At 61.4% G+C, this 15955-nt stretch overlaps 1 protein-coding gene across 11 annotated transcripts in view; it reads left to right on the top strand.

The window, feature by feature from the left end:
- The window catches only part of Syngap1 (synaptic Ras GTPase activating protein 1), a 29026-nt gene that overhangs the window by 6879 nt on the left and 6192 nt on the right, over positions 1-15955 (top strand). For 3 of the 11 annotated variants that reach the window (XR_010044143.1, XM_063239053.1, XM_063239057.1), the window contains exons 4-17: positions 4298-4389; positions 4794-4915; positions 6514-6667; positions 6859-6957; positions 8891-9514; positions 9603-9747; positions 9949-10093; positions 11319-11555; positions 11701-11902; positions 12017-12195; positions 12694-12735; positions 12929-14003; positions 14380-14553; positions 15729-15940. Coding sequence is in view for 10 of the 11 variants with exons in the window: in XM_063239053.1 (XP_063095123.1) it covers positions 4298-4389; positions 4794-4915; positions 6514-6667; positions 6859-6957; positions 8891-9514; positions 9603-9747; positions 9949-10093; positions 11319-11555; positions 11701-11902; positions 12017-12195; positions 12694-12735; positions 12929-14003; positions 14380-14553; positions 15729-15940 (3502 nt within the window). In the remaining variant the exon portion in view is untranslated. Of the gene's footprint in view, positions 1-301; positions 460-543; positions 641-1433; positions 4163-4297; positions 4390-4793; positions 4916-6513; positions 6668-6858; positions 6958-8890; positions 9515-9602; positions 9748-9948; positions 10094-11318; positions 11556-11700; positions 11903-12016; positions 12196-12693; positions 12736-12928; positions 14004-14379; positions 14554-15728; positions 15941-15955 lie in introns of those variants that run through there. The other 8 variants (XM_063239056.1, XM_063239059.1, XM_063239061.1 and 5 more) reach the window with 7 other exon arrangements.

The following is a 15955-nucleotide window of genomic DNA, read 5'->3' as shown; positions in this document are numbered from 1 at the left end:
TGGAGCCGCGAGCCCCCATTCCCACCGCGGTTTTATTTGGGGGGGTCCTTTTCAGGAGGAATGGTGGGAGGCCTAGGTGGTTTTGGGGGTCCCCTTGCCCCCCTCCCCCGTCTCTCTCGCGCTGTCTCCGGGCGACGGGGCTCGTGACAGAGGCGGCCACGGCAGCAGCGGTCGCCTAGCAACGGCGGCGGGGCCCGGGCAACGGCGGGAGCGGCGGCGGAGGGAGCCGTTCCCGCGGCCGTCACCGCGCGGCCGTCCCGGCCGTCCTGGGCCCCGCCGCCGCTGCCGCTGCCGCCGCCGCCGCCACCGCCGCCGCCGCCGCCACCGCCTCCGCCGCGCCGGGCCGTGCGAGCCGGGCCGCACCAACCCCTCTCCCTCCGCACCCTCCCCTCCCCCGCGCAGGGGCGGGGCCCTTCCCCCACCGGGGACACCCTTGACCCTCCTGGGGGGCGGTACGAGGTAAGGGCGGGGCCCGGCAGACCAGGAGCGCGCGTGGGGGGTGCGCCGCGCGCGCGTGGGGCGGGGGCGCGCGTGTGCGTGGGCGCGAGGAGGGGGGTGGGAAGCCGCGGCGGCGGCGGCGGCGGCGGCAGCTGCTCCCTCCGCATGTTCTCGCTGCATCTTCCGAGTGGGGGGAGTTATGGTAACCGGAATGGGGGTGTTGGAGGTCGGGGGTCCGCACGGCCTCGTGGGGGCAGGGTTGCGAATGCGTGGGGGCAGCCGATGTAGTGGGGGTCTTGGAGTCCCCATGCTGGGGCAGCCCGTGTGTTTGCGTGTGCGTTCGCGTCCGTGCCCGTGTCCCCTGTGTGTTGGTGCCATGTGCACACGGAACCCAATTCCTCGTGCACACATGTGCAGTGAGTCGTATGCAAGCTTGTCTGGTGTTAGCCTGCCTCTGCCTAAAGGTCTTGTTGGACCAGCTAATCGCTTATAGTGCAGCCCGTTCGTTGGCCATGCTGACCCATGTCGCCTCTGACCCCGATCACGCACGTCCCTGGCTGGGGCTCACCTGTCAGCCCCTCCCTTGTGCAGGAATGTGTGGCCTGCAGGATGAGCAGAATTGTCTATGTCCCTGCTGGCAGGTGTGTGTCTTTGCATATGTGTTCTGGCATTGGCCTGAATATCTGTGTCAGGTCCAGCATGGGTGTCCAGGGTATGTCTGGATGTGGGTGGCATGCAGTGGCGGGGTGGAGTGTGTGTCCCTTGAAATCTTAGGGTTGGTGAAGCACCTTTGGGAAGGCAGGTGGGAGACCCTGCCTGGCCTGGGAGTGGGGACAGGAAAAAGCTCAAGAGGAAGCAGTGGGGTTAAGAGGAGGAGTGGGGAGAAGAGGGCACAGGGAAGAGAGCAGCTTCTAGAGAAAGGGAACTCGGGACGGAGCAGAGCAGAGCAAGCCAGACTTAGAAGAGGGAAGAGGGGGTGGGCTTCAGACCGGGGCTGGGATGGAGATGGTGGGCACTGGGTCTGGGCCCAGGGGCAGAGCCAGGAGAGAGCAGGCCTTGCTCAGGTGAGGACTGAGGGGGCTGGGAGAGGACTGGGGTTCACTGGGCCTGGAGGATGGGGAGGCCCACAGGGTACAGGGCCTCACTACAGGCCTGTCTTGGCAAGGAGCGCCCTTAGAGGGTCCTAGAGGTCATATTCCTGTAGGGAACGCTGCCCCCTGCTGCTCTGGCCCCTGTCCAACTGCATCTTTCTCTGACAGTCTTTCCCTCTTGCTCCTCTGAGAGCCCAAGGGTGTGGAGAGCACAAGGCCAAAGGGAAGGTTAAGGGTTTGGAGGATCCAAGGGGGCAGGGATGCTGTGGGAGGGCAAGATCAGAGATGTCAGAGGGGCGGGAGTCTAAGCCCTTCTCGGTGTGTGCGCGCGCGCGCGCGCGTGTGTGTGTGTGTGTGTGTGTGTGTGTGTGTGTGAGCGCGACTATGTATACAGGGTGTGTACATGTGTGGGTGTGTGCACAATGCCTGTGTTACGGGGCTGTGTAGGTGGCTGTGATGTGTGTGCATATGTGTATACATCATGCAGCGATGGGACACAGAGACCCAGCCAGTGGTGTGTGCTTTTCAGGTTTGCTCTGTGTGCATGCAGTGTTGTGTGCTGTGTTCTCTGTACATGTTGCTGCCTGCAGCACTAATAACAGGATGTCCTGTGTTTCTGTCACTCTGCCCCCTTCTGTGTTTCTGCTATTCTCTTCCTTGCAACAGTGAGTCTTTGTAAGCATGTGTGTGGGGCTTCTGCGTACCTGTGTGAGTTCCTAGGTCTTGGCTCCCGGTGCTATTTGCTTCTAAGGTTATATTGCTTCCAAGAACCAAGCAAACCAATTAGCAAATTCTTTTTTCTTCTATTCATGCTTTGGTTCCAGAGCAGAATTTTAGTGTCTGGAAAGTTAGACTTTATGCTTTTCTTGGGCATGTGAAAATAAAGGCTGAGCCTTGTTCCCTGAAGTGAGAGAGAGGCAGCCATAACGGAGAAGTGCGGAGAAATGACAGGAAAGGCGGTGTCCAGGACCTTTGGACACACTTGTTAGCCTGTAACAGAGCAGTAATGCATTGCTTCTTGGTAGCAATCATGAGTGCTGGTGTCAGAGGCAGTGAAGAGACAGAATGAGAAAAGGCTTGTCCCAAGAATGCCTGGATATTGTTGTAGTTTTCTTGTGAATGAACGCTGTTCTGTGCTTTTGCCGATGGGAAGACCTTTGTGTGGGATTGAGGTGTGTCCTTGTGCAGATGGCACCCAGGGTCATGCTGTACCCAGGCACACATCTTGGGGTAAACCAGCATTACCCTGTGAGGGGGACACGTGTGTGTCTTCCGTGATACACGTCCATTTCTGTCGTGTGTTGCCCACCATAGCCTGCAAGGCTCAGGCCACCAGTCCACCCCAGCAGCGTGCGTGTGGCTGTCCGTGGCTAAACATGTGGGCCTCAAGGCCTCTCCAGGTTCTGTGGTGTCTCTGTTTGCAGCTGTGTGTCTGGTGAGTGCAGAGATTCCTTTTATTTCTGTATTGCGGTCTCCATACGCTGTTCAGCCCCAGCCCAGTGTGTCTCTGTGCTGTCTACACGTGTTTCTGGGAGACTGACTGGTCGGGTTCTTGTGTCATGGGATCCGGATTTTTGTATGCAACTCTGACATCTGGGTTTCTTAAGTGAAGGAAAGCCCGGGACTGATTCTAGGGGAATCTGCAACTCTGCAAGTGTTCAGTGAAAATGTAGTATGGCCCTCCCTGGTTCTGTTCTGGAACCTAGAGGGTTAACAGGCAGCTCTTCCGGTCCACCCCCCCCCAGCCGGTAGCTTCTTGTTGCCGTGGAGATGGTGGCCCCGCCCCTGATGCAGCACCTGCCCCCCCATTGGCTGCAGTGGTGACTGTGGGGCTGAGGGGGAGCCCAGGCCTGGGCAGCCATTCTGGAGCTGGAGCCGGAGCTCGGCACCCCCCCACTTTCATTCTCCTCCAGCCCCTCGGCCCCTGGGCCCCTCGAAATTCCCTGCCAGCAGAGCCTCAGCTTTCTTCCTCCGTGCTGCCGTTCTTCTAGGCCCTCGGCAGGCGGAGCCTGAGCCGCATTCACCTTCCCCCCCTCCTCTTCGACCCTTGCTCGAGGAGTCCCCAGCACCCCCACTGCCCATCTTGCCCACTCCCTGCCCGCTCCCCTGTAGTCTCTCCTTCCCCTTTCCGCCCGTTCCCTTCGGAGTCCCTGCCACTGCAGTGCACGTGGAGCCGGCTCTTTTCCCCCTCCCCCACCTGCTCCTTCCTTGGATTTTCTGTCCCTAGTTTGTGCTCTGCCACCCCTCCCGGGTCCCTTCTAGGGGCTCCCCCTCTACCCGGGAGGGAGGGGGTCATGGGAGGTAATCCGAGTGCTCCAGACGGACAAGGGTTCTGGGAGGTGCAGGGGAGGAGGACGATGTCCCTGTCCCGGAGGAGAGGAGAGCCTGCCTGCGGGCAATGACCTTTAACCCAGCTTCCCCCTCAGCCAGCCCATCTGGGGACTCCCGTCTTTATTCCTGGGGTTCCCCGACCTTCTGGCCATGCGCGCCTGCTGACCGCCACCCTCAGTCATGGGCTTGAGGCCCCCCACTCCGTCCCCCTCGGGGGGCTCGGGCTCGGGTTCCTTGCCCCCACCTTCCCGCCGCCAGCCTCTGCGCCGCCGCTGCTCTTCTTGCTGCTTCCCGGGGGGTAGGTGAGGCCGGTGCTGAGGGGCCGAGGGTGGTGGGCAGTGTTCTGGGGCCACGGTGCAACCCGAACCCGCAGCTCCGCGTCCGGGCGTGCCCCCTCCCCAACTGCTCTCGGGCCCTCTCCTGCCCTCCCCCTCCAGAATACCACTTGGGTCGCTCGCGGAGGAAGAGTGTCCCAGGGGGAAAGCAGTACAGCATGGAGGCCGCCCCCGCTGCGCCCTTCCGGCCCTCGGTGAGTGAATGGAGGCCGAGCGCCCGCCAGATGTGCTTAGCGGGCCCCGCCTCCAGCCCTAGCCAGAGCCCTGGGTGTCTAGAGGGTCCCGAGGAGAGCCGTCCTGTGTGTGCCTGCGCGCGAGTCCCCTCCGCTCTCCGGTGTCCCCCTTTTTGGCTCTGCCCCCTGCTTCTCAGACCAGCCCTCCCACCTTCTCCAAGCTCTGTGTGTGTGCGTGTGTGTCTGTGCACACACGCTTGCACCGCACCACACCGTGCCGTGGGAGCAAGTAGACACTGATACCAGGGCTTCTATCCTCTTTCCCGCCCGCCGCGTCACCTCCCATCAGGACTGTCCTCAGGCTGAGGGCTCAGTAGGTAGGACTGACCCTGTCCCGACCCACCCCACGCCATTGTCACCCTCAGCAAGGCTTCCTGAGCCGAAGGCTAAAAAGCTCCATCAAACGCACGAAGTCACAGCCCAAACTTGACCGGACCAGCAGCTTTCGCCAGATCCTGCCTCGATTCAGAAGCGCTGACCATGACCGGTAGGTGGGGGTGGGGGTGGGGCAGAGCCTCAGGAGGAGATGGGGACGCGGGCTGGGATGACTGATGGACAGGGCAGGGGAAAGACTGACGGACAGAGAGCTAGCTGGAGGCTGTGTGCAGGGAGGACCACTGAGGCAGGCAGGACATGGCCTGGCTACAGCCCAGGGTCAGAGGAGCCACACAGAGGGCCAGAGGAGGTGTGGAGGGAACATTGTAACTCCGAGGAAGGGGCGGAAAGGTCGAGGTGCGGGGGAAGGTGGGAGCGCAGGACATAGGGGTCAGTGGGCTGATGTGAATAAAGACCAGGGCTGGGGTCCGCACCTCTGAGGGACAGTGCAGAGCGGGAGGGAGATGGGGGTGCTGAGACAGGTGTGCAGTGAGAGGCGGCGAGCAGAGCCCGCGTGTGGATGCACAGGCTGAGGGCAGAAAGGGCAGCCCTGGGAGAGGTCGGGGGTGCCATCCCCAGGCTGGCTGAAGGAGACCCCTGGATCTTTGTCACTGGCGTCTGCCTGTTGGGCCCCCTCTCTGGGTGTTCCCCTTGCCCCATCACTCTCCTGGGAGAACCCTGTCCTTCCTTTCCCCTAGTCTGGCCGCCCCCAGGCGGTATCGGGCAGGTGCAGAGGTTGGGATGAGGTGACTCACACCTTTCCCTGCCCCCACCACGTCCCCGGAGCTGGATTTGGGGCCGGTGGGGGGAGGGGCGAGGGCATGGTATTCCTGGCCGCGGGGGTGGGGGGCCGGGGGAGCGTGGCGCTGACGGCAGCCAGCGCCTGTGATGACGGAGCTGCTATAAATAACTCCACGGAGGCTCCCACACCCGAGCTCCCCCTCCCGCGGCTCCGGCTCCGGCTCCGGCTCCTACTCCGCAGCCCCTGCCCGGCTCTGGTCCTCCGTGCTCTTTACTGGCGATTCACAGCGGGCTGTGCCTTGCACCCTTTCACCCTCCGCTCCCAGTCCTCCCCCCAGGCCTCTGCTTCGGGCTCTGCACCAGCCTTCACCCGAGCTTTCTACCTCTGGCCCAGCTGCCCCTTGCTGCCCACTGCTTTCTCTTCCTTCTCACTCTTTGCCCCTCACCCCTGCCCTGGTCCTTACTTTCTCATTCATCCGGAAGCAGAATCACGCAATGGTGTTCCGTAGCAATGGTGTTAGGTACCCTTGGTTGCCAGGTCTGGGCCAGACAGGTGTTTTGGTGGCAAGTCCGTTGCCACTGCTTCTCTCCTGTGTCTCCTGTTGCACTGGGGCTCTGGTTTCCTGGGGTCACCTGGAGGTCCTCCCTGGAAGTGTCCCAGGCCCCCCTGTTTCCCGCCACTCCCTGTCCCTTCCTGCCACCATTTCTGGACTGAAGTATTCCAGTGTCCCCAGACTTCACAATCCCTGACTAGAGATGAGGGAGCCCCTAAAGCATTCTGGCTTCTCTTGGGCCCCTCGTGTCCTTCCCAGGAGAGGTGGGATTTCTTCCCATGAGGCTGTGTGCGCTTGCACAGGGGCTCAGGAGAGCTTATCCTTAGGTCTGTCCAGAACAACACTGGTAAGACAGGGCCTTGGGTGTATAAAGAGAATGGAGGTCCTGACTCTCTCCATCCCAACCCCCCGCCAGGGCCCGGCTGATGCAAAGCTTCAAGGAGTCGCACTCCCATGAGTCTCTGCTGAGTCCCAGCAGTGCAGCCGAGGCCCTGGAGCTCAACCTGGATGAAGACTCCATCATCAAACCTGTGCACAGCTCCATCCTGGGCCAGGAGTTCTGTTTCGAGGTACTGGGTTCTCCTGGGTGGGGATGGCAGGGGGCAGGGGAGTGTGACCTAGTAGAATTGGCACAGGTGGGGATGTCGAGGTGACAGAAGGCTCCGGGTCTGCTTAGACCAGCAGGGAGGAGATGGTGGGGTCTCCATCCTGGGGAATTCTCCTGGAGTCCTGTCCCCTCAACCCTGCACACCCACACTAGGTGACAACGTCGTCAGGGACAAAGTGTTTTGCCTGTCGGTCCGCAGCCGAAAGGGACAAATGGATCGAGAACCTGCAGCGGGCAGTAAAACCCAACAAGGTACAGAGAGCAGAGGGGCCATGGCAGAGGGTGAGCCCCAGGGGAAGGGGGGCCTAGTAGTTGGCTCAAGGGGGGAGTTTCAGGGGAGGAGGAACAGAAGAGGAGGGGACCTGAGGGGGGGGTGATCCCCGTTTTGTGAATCCTTTGTTTCTTCTTTCTTTCGGTCCATATCGTCTGCATCCTGCTTCAAGGTCTGTTTCCCTGCCTGGGAGTCATACTCCGGGCGTGGCCACCCATCTCCTTGGCAGGCAGTGGGCAAATGTCCTGCCAGGTGCTCAGCTGGGCCCTGCTTTCGGGGCACCCTGGGTTCAGTTAAGTAGCCTCTGTACCTCAGTTTCCCCACTCACACTGGCAGGAGTGAATTTGGACAAGATGATCTCTCTCCCTGTGGCAGAGAGATGCTACACATTTGGATTCTTGGGGTTCAGTTTCTCAGGAGAGATACTCCCAGCTCTGCTAGCTAGTATCTGTACCCAGTTTCCAGTGAGCTCACAGCCCCGTCACCCTCCTCAAGGACTCTTGTTTCTTCACTGTGTTTCTTCTCTTCTCTTCTCTTCTCTTCTCTTCTCTTCTCTTCTCTTCTCTTCTCTTCTCTTCTCTTCTCTCTTACTATATGGGGGATTGAACCCAGGGCCTTTGCACTGAGCCTTTGCCTGGCCCTTTTTTTTTTGTCTTTTTCCTTTTTATCAGTACCGGGGATCGAACTCACGACTGCCTGCTTGCAAGGCAGGCGCTTATGTCGCTGAGCTAAACCTCCAGCCCCTGCCTGGCCCTTTTTATATTTTGAGACAGAGTCTCCATGAGGCGAGGTTGCGCAGTTGCCAGACTGGGCTTGAATTTGTGGTCTTCCTGTGTCAGCCTCCCCAGGTGCTGGGATTACAGACCTGCACCACTATGCCTGGCCTCTCAGTGTCCTTAAAGATCTCCATTCCAAACCAGGCACATGGTGCAGACCTCTCATCCCAGCATTCAGGGGACTAAAGCAGGAGGGTCACTGGTTCCAAGACCCCAAGCCATGAAAGGATGCTGGCCTGACCCAGCTCACAGAGTCCACACAGCAGGCTCCCTAGCAGCACTCGCAGGGTCGGCGACCCTCCCAGGAGTCACAGCCCCACAGGCCCCTCTCATGAGCTCCTAGCACCTCCTCATCCTGTGTTTATGCAGTTTGTTATCACCGTTTGCAGTTTCTGTCTCTCCAGGACTTTACCACGCTTCTCTCTAAATTCTGCTTTCATGTATTTGGTTTCGTTGGGCCAGTTTTTCCCTGGTCCTTACTCTGTTGTCCAGTTAGGAGCCACTCTCCTGTTTCCTAGGGGTGCTATAAATGTGACGACAAACTGGGATACATGAAGCAATAGAAATACACTATCTACATTCAGGAGCCTAGAAATCCAAAGTCAAGGTGTCTGCAGGGCATGCTTCCTCAGAAGCATTAAGGACAGCTTTCCCTTGCCTCTTCCTAGCTCTTGAACCCAGCGCCTCCACCCTGAGCTACATCCTCAGCCCTTTATTATTTTTTTTAAACTTTGAGACAAGGTCTTGTTAAGTTGCCCGTGTTGGACTCCAGCTTGCAGTCCTCCTGCCTCAGCCTCCCAGAGTGCTGGTGTTAAGGTGCACGCCAACACACACACACCATGTCTGTCTTTAAACCTCTCTCCACGGTGAAGACACCGGTCACTGGGTTACACAGCCACCCAGAACACTCTCATCTTCATCTGATTATATCTACAAAGGCCCTGTTTCCAAATAAGGTCACACATTATAGATGTGAAGAAGATGCGAGTTCTGGGGAGACCCCAGTCAACCCGGGACACTTCCCTGACCTCACTGGTGCTGACCCAACCCCACTTTCTCACTGTCTCCCCTCCTTTGGTGTCTGTGTCCCTCTGCCCCTTCTGTTTAACCCACCCCGCCCCCCCTCACCCCACGCCAGGACAACAGCCGCCGTGTGGACAACGTGCTGAAGCTGTGGATCATAGAGGCGCGGGAGCTGCCCCCCAAGAAGCGGTACTACTGCGAGCTCTGCCTGGATGACATGCTGTATGCACGTACCACCTCCAAGCCACGTTCAGCCTCAGGGGACACTGTCTTCTGGGGCGAGCACTTCGAGTTTAACAACCTGCCGGCCGTGCGTGCCCTGCGGCTGCACCTGTACCGTGACTCAGACAAAAAACGCAAGAAGGACAAGGCGGGCTACGTTGGCCTGGTGACTGTGCCCGTGGCCACCCTGGCTGGGCGTCACTTCACAGAGCAGTGGTACCCCGTGACCCTGCCAACCGGCAGTGGGGGGTCCGGGGGCATGGGCTCGGGCGGGGGCGGTGGCTCTGGGGGCGGCTCTGGGGGCAAGGGCAAGGGGGGCTGCCCGGCCGTGCGGCTGAAGGCGCGCTACCAGACCATGAGCATCCTGCCCATGGAGCTGTACAAGGAGTTCGCCGAGTACGTCACCAGCCACTACCGCATGCTGTGCGCAGTGCTGGAACCTGCCCTGAGCGTCAAGGGCAAGGAGGAGGTGGCCAGCGCGCTGGTCCACATCCTGCAGAGCACAGGCAAGGCCAAGGTGGGTGCCATGCCCAAGCCACGGGTGGCAAGGACCAGGTTGCGCCTAGCCCACGGAGACCAAGCCCTGGCTTCTCCTGGCCCCCCAGGACTTCCTTTCCGACATGGCCATGTCAGAGGTAGACCGGTTCATGGAACGGGAGCACCTCATCTTCCGAGAGAACACGCTTGCCACTAAAGCCATAGAAGAGTACATGAGGCTGATTGGGCAGAAATACCTCAAGGATGCCATAGGTATGGCCCGCCCCAGGCCCCCTCCCTCACCCTACCTGGCTCTCACCCACCCCGGCCCCCAACGTGGCTGCCCCCGCCCCCTGGCCACCCTTCCTCAGCACTGCAGCCACCTAATTCTGCCATTCTTCCAACCCAGGCAGCCCCCCACCCCTGCCCTTGGAAAGTGTGACCACTCCCTCCTTGTTGTGCCCCTACCCCCAGGGGAGTTCATCCGTGCCCTATACGAATCCGAGGAGAACTGCGAGGTTGACCCCATCAAGTGCACGGCGTCCAGTCTGGCAGAGCACCAGGCCAACCTGCGCATGTGCTGTGAGTTGGCCCTGTGCAAGGTGGTCAACTCCCACTGGTGAGACTGGGGACGCTGGGTCGGGGGGCCGGGGTCCAGGCAGTTGTGTGTCCATGTGTCCATCCATCTGTCCATCCTCAAAGAGGACTGAGTACCAGTTATTGGCTAAGCGTGGTTCTGGGCACCGTAGGGCAGACAGAGGCCTGGGCCTTGGCCTCAGAGGGCTTCCACGGACCTGAGTGGGGACAAAGGAAATGTGCAGAGAGCTACAGAGTCACTGTGGCTCGTGGAAGGTGCTGAGCCGGGGTCCCTGGGCAGGCGCTGGAGAGGAGCCGGGGAGTGGCGCCCAGGGCAGGGCTGGGAAGACAGGCAGGTGCCAGAGGCGGGGACCTCATGATGGCAGGAGCCTGCGCAGGCCCAGGAGCTCGGCAGGGAGCATAGGCTGTGGGATCAAGGTGTGGACGGGGTGGTGAGCATTAGGATATGGAAGGCCTCGGGTCCAGTTCCTTACAGGTCATAGCACGCCATAGAGGCCCTGCCCCAGACAGTGTGGGGCTGAAACTGCTCAGTGAGAGCGAGTCCCGGGGCCACCGGAGTCAGGGGTTGTCACTGATGGGTCAGACAGTGGCAGAGATGCAGAGAAGGCCCTCCAGGGAAATGCCTGGTGGCTGGGAAGGGGGGGTGGTGGTGCATAAAGGCCACATCAGGAGACTGCTGGCCTCCGAGACAGAGACAGATCCTGGGGAGTCGGGAGGAGCCAGCTGTAGGTGTGGGGGCGACAGTGAGCCAGCTAGAGTCAGCTAGTGGAGTTTAAGGTGTCAGTGGGACACGGAGGTGGAGCTGGGGGTGGGGAGAGTGAGCAGAGCCATCCAGGCACTGGGGTCACACCTTGGGCAAGTTCATCCCCATCTCCCTGGAGTCCAAAGAGTTGGGGGGTCCGAGCTCCCGGTACCTCAAGTGACCCTCCATCTCTCCCATCTCTGTCTCTCCCTGGTGTCTATTTCTCTTCTGCTCCTCTCCTTGTCTCTCTGGCCCACCCCTCCGTCTCTCTCCCCTGCCCCACTCTCCCCTGCACTCTCTGCCCACTCTGTCGGTGCCCTGTGCCCTCTGCCATGACCCCCTCCGCCCTGCCCCCGCCTCCTTGTCTCTCTGGCCTCTGTTTCCGTGCCCTCGCCTCCTGCCACCCCCCTCAGCATGTTCCCTGGAAGCTGAGGGTCTCTGGGGCTCAGTCCCGGTCTCTCTCTTTCTCTCTTTCTCTCTCTGTCTCCCCGCCCCTCCCCCCCAGCGTGTTCCCGAGGGAGCTGAAGGAGGTGTTCGCTTCCTGGCGGCTGCGCTGCGCAGAGCGGGGCCGGGAGGACATTGCCGACAGGCTGATCAGCGCCTCGCTCTTCCTGCGCTTCCTCTGCCCGGCCATCATGTCACCCAGCCTGTTCGGGCTCATGCAGGAGTACCCGGACGAGCAGACCTCACGCACGCTCACCCTCATCGCCAAGGTCATCCAGAACTTGGCCAACTTCTCCAAGTGAGGGCCGCTGCGCTTTGGGCTGCGGACAGGACCAGGGTGGGAGTGGGGATGGGGGGGTCTCCTGAGTCCCCCGAGACCCTGAGGACCGCTGCGCGTAAGGCTTTCTGCACACATGTGACCTCTGCGTTCCGGACCCGGCCAGGTTTACCTCAAAGGAGGACTTCCTGGGTTTCATGAACGAGTTTCTGGAGCTGGAGTGGGGCTCCATGCAGCAGTTCCTGTACGAGATCTCCAACCTGGACACGCTGACCAACAGCAGCAGCTTTGAGGGCTACATCGACCTGGGCCGGGAGCTTTCCACGCTGCACGCCCTGCTCTGGGAGGTGCTGCCCCAGCTCAGCAAGGTAGGGGACTGTCCACTCAGGCCACCCTAGGGCCCCCAGAAGTGCCGGAACAGATGTTTCTGCCTTCTGGGGCCAGGCCCCAGGGCCCCCCAGGTGACAGTCTTGCCCTTCCAGGAGGCCCTCCTGAAGCTGGGCCCGCTGCCCCGGCTCCTGAATGACATCAGCACAGCCCTGCGGAATCCCAATATCCAGAGACAGCCGAGCCGCCAGAGCGAGCGGCCCCGGCCTCAGCCCATGGTGCTGCGGGGGCCTTCAGCTGAGATGCAGGGCTACATGATGCGGGACCTCAACAGGTGAGCGCCCGGACCCTGCCTGCACCCCAGGAGCCTGACTCTCCCATGCTGGAGATTATCCCCACACCCCTTGCGCCTCCCTCTGGGGCTCGCAAGGAAGGGAAAAGACAGCAGGTCCTCAAGGGAAAATGGTATAGAAACAGGTACAGGCAGTGGGAGGCTGAGAGCCCTTCAAAGCCTGGGGGCGCAGAGACTGAGCCCCAGGGGGGCTCGACAGCCCCAGCTTAGATGTGAGCTCGGGGACTCCAGGGGTCCGTTCTTCCCGGGCTGGGCTCAGCCTCATGTGGGTGCAGGCATTGGCTGCCAGCCAGAGCTGAGCAAGCCTCCCCACCCCAGTCCGTCCTGACCTCAGCCCTCCCCCGACACCTGACAATCACTGTGCCGTAGCCCTGCTCATGCCGCCCCTCCGTGACACCACCCCCACATCCCCACAGCTCCGTCCATCCATCCACACCTCTCCTTCTCTCTGTCTGTGCTCGCCCCTCTTTCCATCTCCAGCTCCATCGACCTTCAGTCCTTCATGGCTCGAGGCCTCAACAGGTGAGGGGCTCTCCCCTCCCCAGCCCCCTTTCCGCTGCAGCACCTCATCTCCTCATCCCTCCTGCTGCCCCCATCACCCTCCCCCAGGGGCTGCACCCTCCCCTTCTGCCACTCCCCTGGGTGCCCCTGCCTGGCTCTCAGCCCTCACCCGTGGGTCCGCCTCTCACCCTGCCGCGACCTTCTCTCCCTGCAGCTCCATGGACATGGCTCGCATTCCCTCCCCAACCAAGGAGAAGCCGCCCCCACCGCCGCCTGGTGGGGGCAAAGACCTGTTCTACGTGAGCCGGCCGCCGCTGGCCCGCTCCTCGCCGGCCTACTGCACGAGCAGCTCAGACATCACGGAGCCAGAGCAGAAGATGCTGAGCGTCAACAAGAGCGTGTCCATGCTGGACCTGCAGGGAGATGGGCCTGGTGGCCGCCTCAACAGCAGCAGTGTTTCCAACCTGGCGGCTGTTGGGGACCTGTTGCACTCCAGCCAGGCCTCTCTGACGGCAGCCCTGGGGCTGCGGCCCGCGCCTCCTGGACGCCTCTCCCAGGGGAGTGGCTCCTCCATCACGGCAGCCGGCATGCGCCTCAGCCAGATGGGGGTCACCACGGACGGTGTCCCTGCCCAGCAACTGCGCATCCCCCTCTCCTTCCAGAACCCTCTCTTCCATATGGCGGCTGATGGCCCAGGGCCTCCGGCAGGCCACGGAGGAGGTGGCGGCCATGCCCCACCCTCCTCCCATCACCACCACCACCACCATCACCACCACCGAGGTGGGGAACCCCCAGGGGACACCTTTGCCCCATTTCACGGCTACAGCAAGAGCGAGGACCTCTCCTCGGGGGTCCCTAAGCCCCCCGCAGCCTCCATCCTTCACAGCCACAGCTATAGTGATGAGTTTGGACCCTCTGGCACTGACTTCACCCGTCGGCAGCTCTCACTCCAGGACAACCTGCAGCACATGCTGTCCCCTCCCCAGATCACCATCGGTCCCCAGCGGCCTGCCCCCTCGGGGCCCGGAGCAGGGAGTGGTGGGGGCGGCGGTGGGGGCAGCGGCGGGGGCCAGCCGCCTCCCCTGCAGAGGGGGAAGTCCCAGCAGTTGACAGTCAGCGCGGCCCAGAAACCCAGGCCATCCAGCGGGAACCTGTTGCAGTCCCCAGAGCCCAGTTACGGCCCCGCCCGTCCACGGCAACAGAGTCTCAGCAAGGAGGGCAGCATTGGGGGCAGCGGGGGCAGCGGTGGCGGAGGGGGTGGGGGGCTCAAGCCCTCCATCACCAAGCAGGTAGGCAAGGGTGGGAGGGAGATGCTAGGGTGGGGAAGAGCTGGGGCGGGGGTGGCAGGGTGCGGTGGCGGGGCAGGCACTGAGCTGGAGCCACAGCTTACTCCTCTCGCTCTGTCCCCACTGCTAGGGCAGTGGTGAGTGGATGGCATCACAGAGCTGCAGTACACTGTGTGCTCTGTAGACCCCAAGGATGCAGTGGTGGACAGAGACAAAAACGCCCACTCTCATAGCGCTGTCCCTCCTCTCAGGTCTAGAGGGGACAAGGGCCAGAGCAGGGGGACAGGTCTGAGGCCTTCGTCTCTGATGGCTCTATTCACTCTCGAAACATACCTGCCTTCTCTCCTTTACTCTCTTGGGTCCACGCTGCCTGATTAAGCATTCTCAGACGCCTTCCACGCTGAACCCCACGATGCCAGCCTCGGAGCGGACCGTGGCCTGGGTCTCCAACATGCCTCACTTGTCCGCCGACATCGAGAGTGCCCACATTGAGCGGGAAGAGTATAAGCTCAAGGAGTACTCCAAATCAATGGACGAGAGCCGGCTGGACAGGGTACAGTGGCCCCCACCACCCAGACCCCGTCTCTTTTCCCCACCCATGGGGGAGGCCTCCCGCCAGTGCAGGGCAGACAGCCAGGCTCGGGCACTTGTGCACAGGAAAGTGCAGGACCCAATGCTGTCTCTTGAGAAGGCTCTGTTCAGCCTGTTGCAGGAGACCAGGTCTGTTCAGTCCATTTGAAAGTCCATTCACCGTTTCCTGGATTACATAGCTGCACACTGCGTGAGAGGAGATATATTTTATCTCGGGCCCGTTCTCCCTCCGGACAGCTAGCGCCCTGCTCCTGGCACTGCTCAGGGGAGCAGCTGCTTTAGCAGCAGTGGCAGCTTCTCAGTGGCGCGGGGGCCGTATTTGGACAGCACAACTGGATGATGTGTCCGGGGTGAGACTGGCTATGTGCGTGTCCTCTTCAGAGGGTGGGGGAGGCCTCGAAGGTAGCTTTCTGTGTCCCCTGGTTCAGATGCACAGACCCAGATGGGGATTCCGGGTCCCCTACGCACATTGGGTGTGGCTCATCAGTAGAGCAGATGCTAGGCATGCCCGAGGCCCTGAGTTCGATCCCTGGGCACTGACTCTGAAGTATTAAAGCAGCTGCACATGTGAGGCACGTCCGTCTTCTTGAGCACACCAGCATGCTCTGGAGCCAGAGGGCAGATCAGAGGATTCTCTCTGAGTTCTAGGGCCCAGAGTTTTGGGGCTTGTGTTGACAGAGGGGTGTTCCTAATGTCTCAGCTGGGGACTCAGGACAAGCTGTCCCCGGACACAGCTGGGAGGGAGTCACGTGGCACAGCAGCCCCAGACCCCCATCCAGTGCCGCATCTTCCCGTGCTTCCTCCAGGTCCTGCCCTGGCTTAGGAGCCTCTTGGCCATTGCTCCCTGGACACATTCCACTCACTCAGGGTGTCCGAGTCTGGGTCAAGGGTGGGTCCTCCTGTGTGCCCCTGGCTGTGTAAGGCCACAGACAACACTCAGTGTGGCGTCTGAGACCCTGCTCCACCTTGAGGATGCCCCTGCCTTGTGGCAGAGCCCCCGGGATGCTGGGCAAGTGTGTCCCTCGGGCAGGAAGAGGGCTGTGTGCTCCTGCCCATGCAGTGCAGACACAGATGGGGCTGGTGGCTGGGCTCAGGGCAGGTGCCCTCATAGTGCGGGGTCGTGTGCCCGGCGGGCAGGTGAAGGAGTACGAGGAGGAGATCCACTCCCTGAAAGAGCGGCTGCACATGTCCAACCGGAAACTGGAGGAGTACGAGCGGAGGCTGCTGTCCCAGGAGGAGCAGACCAGCAAGATCCTGATGCAGTATCAGGCCCGCCTGGAGCAGAGCGAGAAGAGGCTGAGGCAGCAGCAGGTGGAGAAGGACTCACAGATCAAGAGCATCATCGGCAGGTGAGGGGCGGCCCG

The sequence above is a fragment of the Cavia porcellus genome, unplaced genomic scaffold (genome assembly GCF_034190915.1).
Source record: "Cavia porcellus strain 051 isolate PalLab524CR breed Dunkin Hartley unplaced genomic scaffold, mCavPor4.1 scaffold_28, whole genome shotgun sequence".
NCBI lineage: Eukaryota > Metazoa > Chordata > Mammalia > Rodentia > Caviidae > Cavia > Cavia porcellus.
Note: the sequence above shows the minus strand (reverse complement) of the source record. Positions and strands in the feature narration are given on the sequence as shown.